General features: G+C 35.9%; 2 protein-coding genes across 5 annotated transcripts in view; one reads left to right on the top strand and one right to left on the bottom strand.

The window, feature by feature from the left end:
- LOC113068554 (gephyrin-like) overlaps positions 1-17,264 on the bottom strand; it is a 1,122,288-nt gene that overhangs the window by 972,801 nt on the left and 132,223 nt on the right. The gene's annotated exons all lie outside the window — the stretch shown is intronic.
- Positions 626-16,069, top strand: LOC113068556 (cleavage and polyadenylation specificity factor subunit 2-like). Of its 2 annotated transcripts, XM_026241307.1 has the most exons (15): positions 626-775; positions 1,379-1,535; positions 1,617-1,776; positions 2,753-2,858; positions 2,987-3,116; positions 3,961-4,076; positions 4,163-4,350; positions 5,629-5,919; positions 7,413-7,513; positions 8,173-8,376; positions 8,515-8,667; positions 10,710-10,935; positions 12,443-12,754; positions 15,038-15,172; positions 15,723-15,815. In XM_026241307.1, exons 2-15 carry the CDS (start codon positions 1,387-1,389, stop codon positions 15,813-15,815), a joined length of 2,364 nt encoding a protein of 787 aa, XP_026097092.1. In that variant the 5' UTR covers positions 626-775; positions 1,379-1,386. The 2 variants fall into 2 exon arrangements, with proteins under 2 accessions (XP_026097092.1, XP_026097091.1); XM_026241306.1 differs by lacking the exon at positions 626-775 and having other exon boundaries at positions 1,387-1,535; positions 15,723-16,069.

Genomic DNA, 17,264 nt, shown 5'->3' on the forward strand with positions numbered 1-17,264 from the left:
ATAAATTATTTTTTTTTACAGTTTCATAGTAGAAAGGCTGTACTTTTATACTGTACTTTTCTCATCAAAACTTACGTTTTAGAGATGGATTTAATTCAAACGTGTTGTATTGATATTAATAAAAAGTGAGCCATGTTCCACAATACGCTTTATGAGACTTTTCTTAAAGGGATACTCCACCCCAAAATGAATATTTTGTCATTAATCACTTACCCCCATGTCATTCCAAATCCATAAAATCTTCATTCGTCTTTAATTAAATTTAAGATATTTTGGAGGAAAACCGGGTAGGCTTGAGACTGTCCCATAGACTTTCAAGTAAATTACACTGTCATGGTCCAGAAAAGTATTAAAAGCATCAATATTATAGTTAATCTGCCATCAGTGGTTCAACTGTAAAGTTATAAAGCAACATGAATACTTTTTGTACGCAAATAAAACAAAAACCACCAAATCACCTTAGCACCATCTGAACACAGGCAGCTTACGCTCTTCTGAGTCTTCTTTTACGTGTTTGGAACAACATGGATGTAAGTGATTAATGACAAAAATTTTATTTTGTGGTGGAGTATACCTTTAAGGATTTGTGAGTGCCCCCTTTTTGTTGTCAGTGGTAGAGTCCAGTGACGTCTGCAGCGTCAGTAATGGCTGCTTCTCTCATGCCGCAGATCTGAAACATTACGCTTCTAAGAATTGAAACATGATTTTTCAGCGATTTCCACAACTTATTATTGACCAAACCTGCTGAGATCAAAAGCAACATAACGAGACACGGGTATGCACCTTTTAAAGTACATAAAGCAAGTCAGGTTTTAAAGTAAATCTCTTCATTGGTTTGGCTGCAGTTTGTTTTCATTGAGTTCAGATTATTCTGAAAGTTGAGTTACTGTATAATTTTTGAAGGTTTATGAATAACCAGTTAATTCATTCTTTGCCATTCTGTCTCAATACGAGTCCTGAATGTAAATGCCCGGTTTTATTATTATTATTATTATTATTATTATTTTTTTTTTTTGCTTGCATATTCATGACTAATGTATCATAATTGGCTGGCTTTTAGATAATATTACCATAGTATTTGGATAAATAGAATGAGATATCATGATTATAGTAATGTCTTCTTTCCATTTAAAAGGATTTCTATTGTGGTGCCATTACAATTCAGAATACAGTACAGTAATGTTGTCCTGAATGATTGATTTCCATATTCACATACCATGTTATGAATAAGTTCTTCAGAAAATACCATGTTGTTGCCATTATACATGTCCAAAAACGTGGAGCTTTTCTTTTAGGACCAGACTTTTCATTCAAGCAAATGCTCAAGACTAAATGTGAGTCATTTACTGATAATCTCTTGTGTGCATCCATGGGTCAGACGGCAGAATGACGTCCATCATCAAGCTGACGGCTCTTTCCGGAGTCCAGGAGGAATCGGCTCTGTGTTACCTGTTACAGGTGGATGAGTTCCGCTTCCTGCTGGACTGTGGCTGGGATGAGAGTTTCTCCATGGACATCATAGACTCCCTGAAGCGGTACGATCTTTGGGCGATGAGGTGGTGTTATTGAGGTCACTTCCTGTATGTGATGTGTATTTCCTGTCCTGTGTCTGTCAGGTATGTGCATCAGGTGGACGCAGTGCTGCTCTCTCATCCAGATCCTCTGCATCTGGGAGCTTTACCGTACGCTGTGGGCAAACTGGGGCTCAACTGCACCATCTACGCCACCATCCCCGTCTACAAGATGGGTCAGATGTTCATGTACGATCTCTACCAGGTGAGATGGACCGGCTTCAATGGAAGCACTGATTCTCATTAGCTCATACATTTGAAATACGGTTCTTTGAAATACTGGGTCAAATTAGTCATTTACAATGAAAAGGCATGACAGTTCATGACAACATTTATATGATGAAAAAATAAAAACATTCACATATAAATTAATAATTAACACACATATACAAAAATCTGTATTTTCATATTAAATCCCTTTTCCATGATTATTTTTATTTTAAATAAATAATTGAAACATTATTATTTTTTTAAATGTATTTAATTGTAATTTTTCGATCTAAAAATGTTCTGGTATTTAATAAAAAAAAATTTTTTATTTTAAATTAATTGATAATTGATCATTCAAAATATAATTTTGAATATATTGATTGTTTCTGAGAAATTGAGTTATAATAATAAGAAAAGTAATAATAATAAATAAATAAATAACAAAAAAGTATTTATTTTAAGGTAATGCGACCTGCATTACCTTAAAATAAATACTTTTTTTTTTTTTTTGCATAAGGAAAATGAACCTAATTATTGGCCCAATAAATATAAAATTTTATAATGATTAAGCACATTTCCCCCAAAACTACCTATAACTGTAATGCATCCAGATGTTTAACTTTTGAGCTGAATTCCCATTATTATTATTATTATTATGATTTACTATAGTAAAAATTGAAATCAGCATAAAGGCAGTTCAGCAAATATTATATATTATTTGAATTATTTTCAAATTACGGTAATAATAAAGTATGAAAATAAAGTCAGATTTAATAGACTTAAATGTGACGTATTGGAGAAAAACACCTTTTTTTGTGGTATTATGCAGTAGCTTCACTTTATTAAAATAATTTTACTTTGACAGAGATTTATGATGCATCATAGACTTTTATTGTTAGTTGAACTTAACATATTTGTAGTGTACGATACTTCTCGCTTTGAGGCATTGAAATATTAATTTGATCTCATAGTCTCGACACAACACAGAAGATTTCACTCTGTTCACTCTGGATGATGTCGATACAGCTTTTGACAAAATCCAGCAGCTGAAATACTCTCAGATCGTCAACCTGAAAGGTGAGAAAATGTCCTCATGCACGTGTGCAAAAAGAGAAAATCTTTAATAAAAGCTTTAATAATCCAAAAGCATGATCATGTGTTCTTTTGGGCATCTTGTAAGTTACTCCTAATTTATCAACGAATAGGAAAAGGTCACGGTCTGTCCATCACCCCACTTCCTGCGGGTCACATGATCGGTGGCACTATCTGGAAAATAGTGAAGGATGGAGAGGAAGAGATCATCTATGCTGTGGATTTCAACCACAAGAGGGAGATGTAAGTATGAAAGAAATCACCTGGAGATGAAAGAAATATGCATCAGAAAATTTCATGTATTAAGAGGCAAGGTTTGCACCCTGGAATTGATATTCAGGGGTATTTTCAACCCTTTATGAGGTATATTTTTCTCCAAACCCAATAAAAACACAATGCACACAATGCTATTTTCTCAAATAATAATTTGTGATCAGATAAATAACATTATTATTTACTAATTAATCAATGCTGAATTCAAAACAGTTATGGCTGTTATTTAAAGATCAAACCAACATCAGATACAAAAGTAGCTTTAATAAAGGGAAATAAATATACTCCATTATACAATTCAGATATGTAACCCAAAATATAATAACAAAAAACTCAAATGGTATCTATTAGATATCAAATTATTATTTGAATAAAATATGAAAAAACACATTCACCTATACATTAATAATCAACACAAACAAAATAGTTTAAATTTTCATATTCAGACAATCTCAAATTGTAGGTCATAATGTTAATAAATAATAAGAAGAAATAAAAATTAAAGCACTTTGAGATTATTTGAATATGAAAAAAATATATTTATATTTATATTATTTCCTCAGATATTTTATAAATATTTTGAGTAATTAAATTTTAAATTATTTGAATGATAAATTTATTAGAAATATTAATTAAGTTATATTTAATAAAGCTTTATATAATAAAACCAATTAATAAATGCTGAAGTCAGAACTATTATCACTGTTAATAAATCAAACCAATATCAGATAGATACAGTATGTAGCTTTAATAAAATGAAATGAATGGGTCATTTTCCTAATTCTGGTTAATAACTGCTGCTCGTGTTGATCAGTCATCTGAACGGCTGCTCGCTGGAGAACATCAGCAGACCGTCTCTCCTCATCACAGACTCCTTCAACGCCTCGTATGTTCAGCCTCGCAGGAAACAGCGCGACGAGCAGCTGCTCAGTAAGTTCAGCCTCCACCAGCTGCAGTGAAGCAGATTCCTGATGCTGTTATTCTGGATGGATGTGATATCTGACCTTCTCTTCCAGCCAATGTGATGGAGACGCTCCGAGGCGACGGGAACGTGCTGATCTCTGTGGACACGGCGGGGCGAGTGCTGGAACTGGCTCAGCTCCTGGATCAGATCTGGAGGACCAAAGACGCAGGTTTGGGCGTTTACTCGCTCGCCCTGCTCAACAACGTCAGCTACAACGTGGTGGAGTTCTCAAAGTCCCAGGTCTCTCCGTCACAGTCGAATCCTTCAGGAATGTTGTCTGTGTGGTCTACAATAATATCAGGATTGTTTAATGATGTGCAAGCTGCCATTATAGAGTATGTCACTCGCTTTGCAAAAAAACAAACAGCTCTCGCTGCATCATATTTAATGTCGTCTGAATGCCCCCGAAATTCACTTTAAAAGCTGACACACATCTGGTTTTCTCCCAACTTTTGATGGTCATTTAGGACTTTTTTTAACTCATTTAAGACCGTGTTTAGAAGGACACTCACTAAAAATGGGAATTTTTACATAATTTAGTGTTTTTGTTCTGTAAAAGTGAGCTAAGCTAATTATCTTTTGCATCTTCCTAACCATAGGATACCAATGCAGACCTCGCTGAACCTGACCCCCTCACCACACTGTGTTAATTGCAAAAAACAGTTATGCATTAAAATAAAAAAATGCCCCCGAAGTTCAAAACAGACAGGGTTTTTTTTTTTCTTAAATTTATATCAAATAATATAGTTAAGCAATATTATTTGAACAAGAGTGCTGTTTTCCAGAATATCAGCACGATTGCAAATGTTATATTGATTTGATGAAACGGCTCATTTAATAAAAAGTTTATATTTTGTTACATTTAATTCTTTTTCTTAGAATTGTGAGTTATAAACTGCAAACTCTGTTTTGCAGGTATACTCTCAGAATTGACTTCTTTTCTCAAAGTTGTAAGAATTCAGATTATTTATTTTCGAAATTGTAAAGAATTCTGAATTTTTTTTCTAAGAATCGTGACTTCTCAGAAGTGTGTAGAATTTTTTTCTCGGAATTTAGAACGTTTTTTTTTTCTTCTACTCTTTTTTGTGAAGAATTTATATATTTCAGAATTTCTTGCAAATTTATGAGTTATTAATTGCAAATTATAACAAAAAATGTACATTTTTTTTTCTTTGAAATTTGAAAAAAAGTGAGAAATGTACAAAAGTCAGAAGTCTTAATTACCATTTTACGTCGTTTTTTCCCCATGGCTTTTGCATCCCCAAACAATTGCTACATAGCAGTGCTTCGTTACTGAATAAAACTGAGTTTGTTTAGTTAATGATTCAGTTACCGACTGATTCAATCGTTTCAGAATAATTTCTAATTCGATTTATTGATTAAATGAGAATTTGACATAAAAGTGATGAATCTACTTAATGTTTTTGTGTAAAAATCCTATTCTAAAGGTAAAAATGAGTTTGCACGTGTAGCGAGACGTGTCAGAAATCAGAAAGCTCACAGTGTGTTTTCTCACAGGTGGAGTGGATGAGTGATAAACTGATGCGATGCTTCGAGGACAAGAGGAACAACCCTTTCCAGTTTCGGCACCTGTCTCTCTGTCACAGCCTGGCCGATCTGTCTCGTGTCCCCAGCCCGAAGGTGGTTCTGTGCAGCCAGCCCGACCTGGAGTCCGGCTTCTCACGAGAGCTCTTCATACAGTGGTGTCAGGACGCCAAGAACTCCGTCATCCTCACCTACAGGACCACACCGGGAACACTGGCCCGCTACCTCATAGACACCCCGGGCGAGAAGAGGATTGAGCTGGAGGTGAGGCCCTGGACTGCATCACTGTGCTGTCAATACATTAAAAACAGCTGATTACATTAAAGGGATAGATAGTTCAGCCTGTCATCAATTACTCACCCTCATAGGACCCCGTAAGAAGCTTTCTGACCCTGCATAGACAGCAACGCAACTGAAATGTTCCCAGACCTAGAAATATAGCAAGGACATCTGTAAAATTTTAGTGAGTACTCATGCTCATGCTTTCTCCGAATGTGAACAAGGCACAGCACACGCGTGTTCTCCATCAGCAGCGTTGTTTACGTTCAGGGACAGGTACTCGGAGGAGTTGATTTGTTGAATAAAGTCATTATTTTAGTTTTCTTTGTGCACAAAAATATTCTCGTAGCTTCGTATAATTAGAGTTGAGATGCTGATTTCACATGGACTATGTCAGATGGTCAGAAATCTCTCGGATTTCATTCATAATATCTTAATTTGTGTTCTGAAGATGAACAAAGCAATTAATGGCAGAATTTTAAGATTTGGGTGAACTATACCTTTAATTGAACATTTTTCTGTAATCTTAAATAATCACATAATATATTTGTGCTCATAATTTCGCACAATCTTCAAATGGATTTGAAAATATTTTTTTTTTTATGTTTTTAAATGTTCAATTATTCAAATGTGTTTAGTGACATTGTTTTACTCAGTAGCCTATTATTCATTTTCATAATAATCTCTATTAAATGCATTTTCACTCAATTATAGGCATGATTATAGCCATTCAACATTACAGCGTAATAGAAAGCCATTATTTTTTTAACATTGAATAATCTTTTCTTCTTTGATTTAAATCGATGACAGATTGCAGCAGGTTTCTCTTTAAATGCTGACACACATTTGGTTTTCTCCCAACTTTTGATGGTCATTTAGGACTTTTTTGACTCATTTAAGAGTATTTAGAAGGTAACTCGCCAAAAATGGGAATTTTTACTTAAGTGTTTTCTTAATTTAGTGTTTTTGTTCTGTAAAAGTGAGCTAAGTGGCTTTCTGTGCATGTGCACGTGTTCTCAGACACCATTTAATTATCTTTTGCATCTTCCTAACCATAGCATACCACTGCAGACCTCGCTGAACCTGACCCCCTCACCAAACTGTGTTAATTGCAAAAAACAATTATGCATTAAAATAAAAAAATAAAAACATTGCGCAATTAACAGTTTTAATTTTAAGGTCAGCATAAAGTCTGGGACACTTTGCAATAGTGATGCACTGAAATTTCAGCAACCGGAAATATTCTATATTTGGCAAAAACAGTTTTGCAAGACCACAATTAACACTCCAGTGGTGCATTTGGACTATGTTAGTGTCTGAGCTGTCTGTGCATTCAGATTCTGTCAATTTTATTCACACTCAATCAGTGTTTCAACCACAGAAAGACGTCAAAGAAACAGCTTTTAAACAATATCACGAACTTCACATTTACCTAGGAAAACCATATGTGTGATTTATTTTTCATTGAACTAATCCAGATAAGAAAACGTTGTCGACTGGAAGGACGAGAACTAGAGGAATACACAGAGAAAGAGAAAATGAAGAAAGAGGCTGCCAAAAAACAAGAGCAGGCAAAAGAGTGAGTGGAAATGTGTTTATGTGAAATAGAAACATTTGTTATGTTTATAAAGCCTTTACAGATAATTTTGAATAATTTAATACATCCTCGCCGAATAAAAGTAAACCAACGAAACTTTCCGACCACGTTTATTTTATTTTATTTTATTTACGTTATTATTCTTTGAACCCAAACAGTATATACTAATAAATTGTTACATTTTATTATATGAATATAAATATATTATATATTATGGTGCACAATATATATTTTGTCATAGAAACAATGTATTTAAATTCAGTTTTAAAACCACAAAACTGTTATTGTTGTTGTTTTATTGCATTATTATTAATAATAATGTTTTTAATTAAATAGTTGATATATCCTAACAATGTCCTGTGGTGTGTAATTACAATATAAATATATATATATAGCAATTAATCAAGGTTATATGAGATGATATATGAAACCTTTAAAAGGAACTACTGAAGTCAAAAACCTAAAATATGATCTTTATGCAATAATATTCATGTTAACCTAAAGATATTGAGAGCACCAGGGTTCAAGAGGATGTTATATATTATACAGCCTGTTCTTTTATGATTTCTTCACTTCTACGCATGTTTCTGGTTTAATAATCCCATTGGTGTTTTAATGAGAGACTGTGTGTTGATGGTCAGGGTGGACATGGACTCGAGCGATGAGAGCGATATGGACGATGATCTGGAGCAGCCGGTGGTGGTGAAGACCAAACATCACGACCTGATGATGAAGGGCGAGGGCGGGAGGAAGGGCAGCTTCTTCAAACAGGCCAAAAAGTCCTACCCCATGTTCCCTACACACGAGGAGCGAATCAAATGGGACGAGTACGGAGAAATCATCAGGTGAACGAGAACAATTAGAGCTACTGTTTACTCCATAAAGTTTCTGATCTGTATTGTTGTTTACCTTCTGTTTCATCTTATGATTCTTGTTCTGTATTTACTCTGCAATGACCTCTGACCCTGACCTCTGACCCTCAGGCCCGAGGAGTTTCTGGTTCCTGAGCTCCAGGCCACAGAAGAGGAGAAGAGCAAGCTGGAGTCCGGACTGACTAACGGAGAGGAGCCGATGGAGCAGGACCTGTCCGACGTCCCCACCAAATGTACCAGCGTCACACAAACTCTAGAGATCAGGTGAGGGTTCATTTCAGCAGCAGTCTGACTCTTATTACTAATAGTGAGAAATAAGGGGAAAAAAATTCTGCATGAAAGTTTATAGAAAAGAATACCTGCATTTACTTTTTATACACTCACCTAAAGGATTATCAATGAGAAAATCAATTTCTCATTAATGCAATTATCTAATCAACCAATCACATGGCAGCTGCTTCAATGCATTTAGGAGTGTGGTCCTGGTCAAGACAATCTCCTGAACTCCAAACTGAATGTCAGAATGGGGAAGAAAGGTGATTTAAGCAATTTTGAGCGTGGCATGGTTGTTGGTGCCAGACTGGCTGGTCTGAGTATTTCACAATCTGCTCAGTTACTGGGATTTTCACGCACAACCATTTCTAGGGTTTACAAAGAATGGTGTGAAAAGGGAAAAACATCCAGTATGCAGCAGTCGTGTGGGCGAAAATGCCTTGTTGATGCTAGACGTCATAGGAGAATGGGTCGACTGATTCAAGCTGAAAGAAAAGCAACTTTGACTGAAATAACCACTCGTTACAACCGAGGTATGCAGTAAAGCATTTGTGGAGCCACAACACACACAACCTTGAGGCAGATGGGCTACAACAGCAGAAGACCCCACCGGGTACCGCTCATCTACACTACAAATAGGAAAAAGAGGCTACAACTTGCACGAGCTCACCAAAATTGGACAGTTGAAGACTGGAAGAATGTTGCCTGGACGGATGAGTCTGGATTTCTGTTGAGACATTCAGATGGTAGAGTCAGAATTTGGTGTAAACAGAATGAGAACGTGGATCCATCATGCCTTGTCACCACTGTGCAGGCTGCTGGTGGTGGTGTAATGGTGTGGGAGATGTTTTCTTGCCACACTTTAGGCCCCTTGGTGCCAATTTGGCATCTTTAATTGCCACGGCCTACCTGAGCATCGTTTCTGACCACGTCCATCCCTTTATGACCACCATGTACCCATCCTCTGATGGCTACTTCCAGCAGGATAATGCACCATGTCACAAAGCTCGAATCATTTAAAAATGGTTTCTTGAACATGACAATGAGTTTACTGTACTAAAATGGCAAACACAGTCACCAGATCTCAACCCAATAGAGCATCTTTGGGATGTGGTGGAACGGGAGCTTCGTGCTCTGGATGTGCATCCCACAAATCTCCATCAACTGCAAGATGCTATCCTATCAATATGGGCCAACATTTCTAAAGAATGCTTTCAGCTCCTTGTTGAATCAATGCCACGTAGAATTAAGACAGTTCTGAAGATGAAAGGGGGTCGAACACAATATTAGTATGGTGTTCCTAATAATCCTTTAGGTGAGGGTATACGTATATGTATTTGTATATGCTACATTTATCATTTGATCAATTTTAAGGCTTAAGTATATGTGTGTGTGTGTATATATATATATATATAAAAACGCATAAAATTACCTCAAACATAAGAATGAAAATGATATTTCTGAAAGAAATAGACATTTCAGCATGTCAACACAAAATATCTGCTTTATAGTGTAAATGTAATGCATGGAAGGTATTGGAAATTAGTAAAATTATTAATTAAAATGATGCATAATTATTATATTATAATTAAAATAACATGCCAGAGCTTTTAGGTTCCTACCATTTTTAAAAATCTCACTAGTTAGACAATATATAGTGTCATTCTACAGGTGTTGATTCATAAATAAACAAATAAGTAAACAAAATTTATTGTAAAAAGAAAAATTTTAAAATTAAGTAAATATTGTAATTAGAAAGTTGCATATGTTTTTGTTATCATAGTAATATACAACTAATTTTAAATAAATTCATGTGAAAAAAATAATATTTTGGTAAATACAATTTACTCTGGATTTGAATAAAAAAAAGTGAAATACTTTTATTTTATTATAGACTAATCATACTGTGATTGGTCAGATTAATCTCTGTCAGTGTTGTGATATATGTATACTTCTAATGATATTGTTTGGTCATACGTTAATGGCAGACTGACCCAGATATGGCGTATTGATTCATCTGTTGTGTTCCTCAGAGCTCGAGTCTCGTACATCGATTATGAAGGCCGTTCTGACGGTGACTCCATTAAGAAGATCATTAACCAGATGAAACCCAGACAGCTGATCATCGTTCACGGGCCGCCGGAGGCCAGCCAGGACCTGGCCGAGTCCTGCAAGGCCTTCAGCGGGAAAGACATCAAAGTTTACCTGCCAAAACTGCAGGAGACGGTGGACGCCACCAGCGAGACCCACATTTACCAGGTAAAAACTCTCTCTGTCACACACAACCTGAACTAAACAATTATATGTGTTTCAACAACGTATATATATATAAACCACTTTGAGAAATTCCAACTATGATGATAAACCAGTCTTAAGTGTCCATTTTTCGAAATTGAGATTTATACATCATCTGAAAGCTGAATAAAAAAGTTTTCCATTGATGTGTGGTTTGTTAGGATCGGACAATATTTGGTTGAGATACAACTATATTAATATCTGGAATCTGAGGGTGCAAAATAAATCTAAATATTGAGAAAATCGCCTTTAAATCTGTCCAAATGAATTCTTAGCAATGCATATTACTAATCAAAAATAAAGTTTTTATATATTTACGATAAGAAATTTACTAAAGATCTTCACGGGACATGATCTTTACTTAATATCCTAATGATTTTTGGCATAAAAGAAAAATCGATAATCTTGACCCATACTGTGTTTTTCTGAGTATTGCTACATATATATATATATAATCAGTATTGCATTTTGCAAAGTAAAAATATAATCAGGACCATAACTTTTTTTTTTTTTTACTAAGAGTTCTTGTTTTGTTACATTTCGTTAGTGAAAAAATTACGAAAACTTTTTTTATAATTTTAAATAACTTTTTATTGTATCACCTTTTTGCTTTGAAATTTTGTTTTTAAATTTTATTTTTTTATTTTAATGGTGTAACAAATTTAATGGTATATATATATATATATATATATATTTAAATATAAATATTTAAATATATATTTAAATATAAATATTCCATTTAGTCTCAATTAATATTGGGTAAGAACTAAAATTTCTAAAGATATATGTAAAAAATTAACAAAATTAATTTCCCATTGGCATGAATAAAGTAGCTATTATCTACACATTTATATAAAAATGTGTATACACATAATATACACATTTTTTATACAAAATTTAAAAAAATAACCAAAACGCACAACAAAATTCATAAACATAAAAAAAACTAAATATAACAATAAAATCTAATTCAAAATATCAACAATAACAATTAACTTAAACTTATTTTATTTCAGCTAGTCACCAAGGCAACATTTCTCTCTTTTTTAAGTTTGTTAAAGTATGACCAAAATGAAATTAGCTAAAACTAATAAATGAGAAATACTACATAGACATTAAAAAGGATAAACAAAAAAGTAAACGTTACTAAAACTTTAACTCAAAATAATTAGAACACACTCTCTCTCTCTCTTTCTGTCTCTCTCTCTCTCTCTCTCTCTCTCTATGTGTGTGTGTGTATAAAAATATTTTTGTGATTGTTTTTCAGTGTGACATGCTAAACTCCATCTTACTGCTCAATATATAAATATTAAGAGATCAAATATTTCACTAAAGTTTCTGGGAGCATTGAGTTGTGAATGTTTCAAAACCGCATGATTAATCATGATATGATTCTCTGTACATATAGTTTCATCTTTTTGCATACTTCTGAGATGTTCACAGACTAATGAAGCTGTGACTGTGGCTGTAGGTCAGACTGAAGGACTCGTTGGTCAGTTCGCTGCAGTTCTGTAAAGCTAAAGACACGGAGCTGGCCTGGATCGATGGCGTTCTGGACATGCGGGTGGAGAAAGTGGACACGGGTGTCATCGCAGAGATGGGAGACGCCAAAGAGGAGACGGAGGATGGAGAACCGGCTATGGACGTCACGCCGGACCTGACGACTGAGCCCAGCGCCGCTGCTAACCAGCAGGCCATGAAGACTCTGTTTGGAGAAGACGAGCGGGAGATTTCAGAGGAGAGCGACGTCATTCCCACACTGGAGCCGCTGCCTGCTAATGAGGTGAGAGACACAGCAAATACAGCACAAACCAGACCGTTAACCTCAATATTACCCTCAACTAGAACTACAACCATTATTGGTACTGGGAAAAAAAATATAAAGTTAACTTAAATAAAATATAAAAATATATACCGTATTTTTCGGACTATAAGTCGCATCTGAGTATAAGTCGCATCAGTCCAAAAATACGTCATGACGAGGAAAAAAACATATATAAGTCGCACTGGACTATAAGTCGCATTTATTTAGACCCAAGAACTAAGAGAAAACATTACCATCTACAGCTGCCAGAGGGCGCTCTATGCTGCTCAGTGTAGACTACAGGAGCAATGAGCAACATAGAGCGCCCTCTGGCGGCTGTAGATGGTAATGTTTTTATTTTGGTTCATGTCTCTTGGTTCATGTCAAATTAAACAAAATAAACAAAAAAGACAAGATTACTAAACTAAATACTAACTAAAATTAAAGTAAATTCCATCAGGTGCGTGATTTCACATAGAGCAGCTGTTACTACACAGAGCCGTTGTTAACTGAGAAGATGCGCAAATCCACGTTCATCATCAGCGTTTATTTGCGCAGCTTCTCTGGCGAGATGCGCATTAACGATCGGCCGATCTTGAATGGTGCACCCCTACTTTAAACTTAAATGGTAACTAAACCCCTGGTCAGAGCCTGACTCCACCCACTGGCAATATTTAAAAAATGCTGAAAAGTGGGCAGAGCACAGCGTAGATGGAGGGGATGAACCGAGGGCGGGGCTGAGCAGGTGGTGCGTGAACCTGAGACCCACAGTGACGGATTGATTGACAGCTGTTATCAGAGTCGCTAAAATAGAGAGTGACTGTAGTGACGCATGTAGCTTTGCAACAGAGCGTTCATTTGAAGTAGAGGACTTTCCTCTCCCACCTTCACCTGATGTGGAGGATGTCGCGGTGTCTGTTCATATCAATTCGAGCTGTTGGCTCAAACTGCGGTCTTAACTCCCGCACTGCGTCGCTTTCCAGCGAGAGCTGTGTGGAGGAGCCCATTTACACGCGTAAAATGCAGTTTGCACACTTCAGCTCTAGGCGGGAACTCTCGGTCTTCCAGGCCAAGTGCATGCAACAACTGGCGCCTAATTTTAAAGTCTGCTGGAAAACTATGCAGTCCAGCAGTGCTGTCGCAACCAGCAACACTACATCTACGTACCATCCTGACCACTGTACTAAATACAGATAAATCTTCGCCAACTTGAAGCTATCCTAACTGATGCAATACTATGCTACTAACTGTGCTTCTTACAATACTAACGTTACACTAACAACTATGCTAATTAACTACGTAGGCTACACAAAATAATCTAAATAACTATATAATTGCTATGCTAAATAGATGCTATAATAGTCTATCCTGGTCGTTTTCAATAACTCGCATTTCCAACTAGTGATGTCCGATTTGCGAACGACTTGTTCAATTTAACCGGTTCTTCTTAGTGAAGTTAGTTGAACCAGTTCACCAAATCGAACTGAATCGTGTGAAACGGTTCACGTCTCCAATAAGCATTAATCCACAAATGAATTAAGCTGTTAAGTGTTAAAAACAAAATTACTAAAACTTTAAAATTTTAAACAGAAAATTATTAAAATAAAATCTAATTCAAAATAATTGTAAAAAATCCTGACCTTAAATTATTTGTTTTTCAGCTAGTTGCCAGGCAACATTTGTCATTTTCATGTAGTTTAAGTTGAAGTACTAAAACAATTAAAACTAAATAAAGACTAATAAATAAAAATTAACAACTACTTTATAGACACGTTTAAAAATAATAATAATAGTAGTAATGAAAAAACATTTCAGCTAGATGCCAAGGCAGTATATATTTTATGTTTGTTGAATTACTAAAATAACTAAAACTACTATGTAGGCATATTATATTTAACATTATATATAACTAATAAAATAAACTTATTAAAATTGCACAGCAAAACTAAATAAAGAATAAAAATAAAAAAATGAAAATATAAAAATAAAATCTAATTTTAAATATTAAACACAATGATATTGAAATAACACTACATTTATGGCTTGTTGGTTAGAAAAACAAATTCTGCTGCATTGCTAAACTGATCAAATTGAAATAAAGTGAGCTCATGAAGAAGGTTGAAATAAAGCTTTATATTCCACAGCTGATCACCAGAGAAAAGACATTCGAATAGATCTGCTGCCAGAAGAAACCCTGAATAGATGAACACACAAGGTGTTTTGTTGAGCATGCATGGGAAATAACGCACGTGTTCTCCTCAGGTCCCGGGTCATCAGTCGGTGTTCATCAACGAGCCTCGTCTGTCAGACTTTAAGCAGGTTCTGCTGCGTGAAGGGATCCAGGCTGAGTTTGTGGGCGGAGTTCTGGTGTGTAATAATCTGGTGGCTGTCAGGAGGGTGAGTGGAATCAGATTACCCCCCACAGTACGGAAATCATCTCTCATGAACATTTGATCAGCGGCTGGCTCATTATAAGCAAAAAACACACCTGGATCCAGCAGCTCTGGGACATTGCCTTTGATGACGTTTGTTACTAGTGTAAATAATATAGTTATGTGTCTGTAACATGCAGCTCTTTCAGCACATTTGCATCTTGCCATGATACACACATGCACACAAAGTAAATCTGTTTAGTGAGTTCTTACTAAGCTGTTAATGCAAGCAGCATTGGCATCGTCTCGTATTTATGGAAAAATACTACATTTGCCTACTGTATCCCACAATGCAATGCTTCTGAACACCTCACTGCTCTGCTGTACAACACTGACTCCATTCTCTCTCTCTCTCTCTCTCATTCTCTCTCTCTCTCTCTCTCTGTGTCTCTCTCTCTCTCTCTCTCTCTCTGGTTCTCTGTGTCTGTCTCTCTGTGTCTCTCTCTCTCTCTCGCTCTCTCTCTGTCTCTCTGTGTCTCTCTCTCTCTCTGTCTCTCTCTCTGTCTCTCTCTCAGACGGAAGCGGGCCGCATCTGTCTGGAAGGATGCCACTGTGATGACTACTACAGGATTCGTGAGCTGTTGTATCAGCAGTATGCTGTAGTTTAACGGATCTCAATCAGCTCCAGTCCCTCCTTTCATTACCTTTCCTTTTCTAGGTTTTGAGTTGTGTATGTTTTATTATAGTTTCTCCCTCTCGTTTACAAGGCAGACGTTCACTCTTAAAGTAAACCGAGAAGAGAGAGCGTCTGTCTGGACTGAAGAAGAATCGATGCTCCAATGTTTTGTTCTGAACTGTTGGATGCAAAGAAATGTTTGAGCTTTTTTTTTTTTTACCACCCCATGTTTTGCTCAGATAAATTTTCATAATGAAACATTGTGTCTGTGTGGGTTTGTGCATTTACATTTATCCATTTCAGTGCTTTTATATAAAATAACTTGGGCTTGTTCAGAATAGTATGCTACCCTCTGCAGTGTTTAGTATGCTGTGCATGGAAATATGTACTACATTTTGAAATGTCTTTCTCTTGAGGTTATATTGTGCAATTCTGAGTTGATATCATGCAACTCAGATTTTTCTCATAATTTCGTTGAAAAAAGTCAGAGTTGGGAGATGTAAACTCAAAATTGCATGAAATAAGGTCTGAATTGATAAAAAGTTGCGACGTTTTTTTTTCTCTTGACAGAAACTACCTTCCCAGGTAGAATTTGGTGAATTAACTAATACCAGCTATTATACTTAAAACAAATTTGATTCATAATCTGACAGCCAAAGTTATGAAATGTTTGCTTTAATCAAAAGGGCAATGCAACAATTTATTAAGTTAACTAGATGCGACTTGCTGAATTAAACATGCAATGTAATGAGGTCACGTGACAACATTTTTTAAATGTTCAGTGACCTTTAACCCTCAACTCTGAGGACGCTGGGATAATAATAGTTCTTTCTAACACGCTACACAAAAAAAGCACCTTAAATGATTTGTATTCTCATGATAACTGCCCTGTTGTCTTTTGAGCTCGTGATAAATCCACGTCATGCCCTCTTTCCTTGACCTGAATAACTGATCCAGGGTCAAAGCTTCCTGCGATATTCAGAAATATTTCCAGCTGATCCTGAGTCATCTCTTTGAACGCATGATCTGCCAGCACAGCAAACATTATGGCCCAGATAGGCTTATTCTCATCTCTATACAAAACATTCAGCATTAATATGAGGTTAGTCACTTCTTTTGTCAGTTTTCACTTTCTCTACTACTTTACAATTGGTGGTTTTGTGTTACTTCCATCCATCCCTGTATTTCTGTGTCTCCTGAATCATAAAAAACAGCCCTAGATTGTATTTCCTCTTCCACCAAGCTCCAGCTCATCACAGTTGACCGGGCATCTGTTGAACCTAGATTCATCGGTCAGGAGGAGGAGTGTGACCCATCAGGCCAGAGAAGATGCTTCCACTGACCCACGGTCCTCTCGGGTCGAGCTGTACACCTTCCTGACTGACACTTGGCACTGTGATCTCAATCCATGAAGGTATGAAGATGAAGCACTTTACAGGAC

This window comes from Carassius auratus, linkage group LG45M, assembly GCF_003368295.1.
Source record: "Carassius auratus strain Wakin linkage group LG45M, ASM336829v1, whole genome shotgun sequence".
Taxonomy (NCBI): domain Eukaryota; kingdom Metazoa; phylum Chordata; class Actinopteri; order Cypriniformes; family Cyprinidae; genus Carassius; species Carassius auratus.

Excerpts from the sequence above, each read along its gene's own strand:
- LOC113068556 (XM_026241307.1), top strand. The coding sequence starts at position 1,387 with ATGACGTCCATCATCAAGCTGACGGCTCTTTCCGGAGTCCAGGAGGAA. Across the intron at positions 3,117-3,960 it reads TTCAACCACAAGAGGGAGAT|TCATCTGAACGGCTGCTCGC; the intron begins GTAAGTATGAAA and ends CGTGTTGATCAG. Across the intron at positions 8,668-10,709 it reads ACACAAACTCTAGAGATCAG|AGCTCGAGTCTCGTACATCG; the intron begins GTGAGGGTTCAT and ends TGTGTTCCTCAG.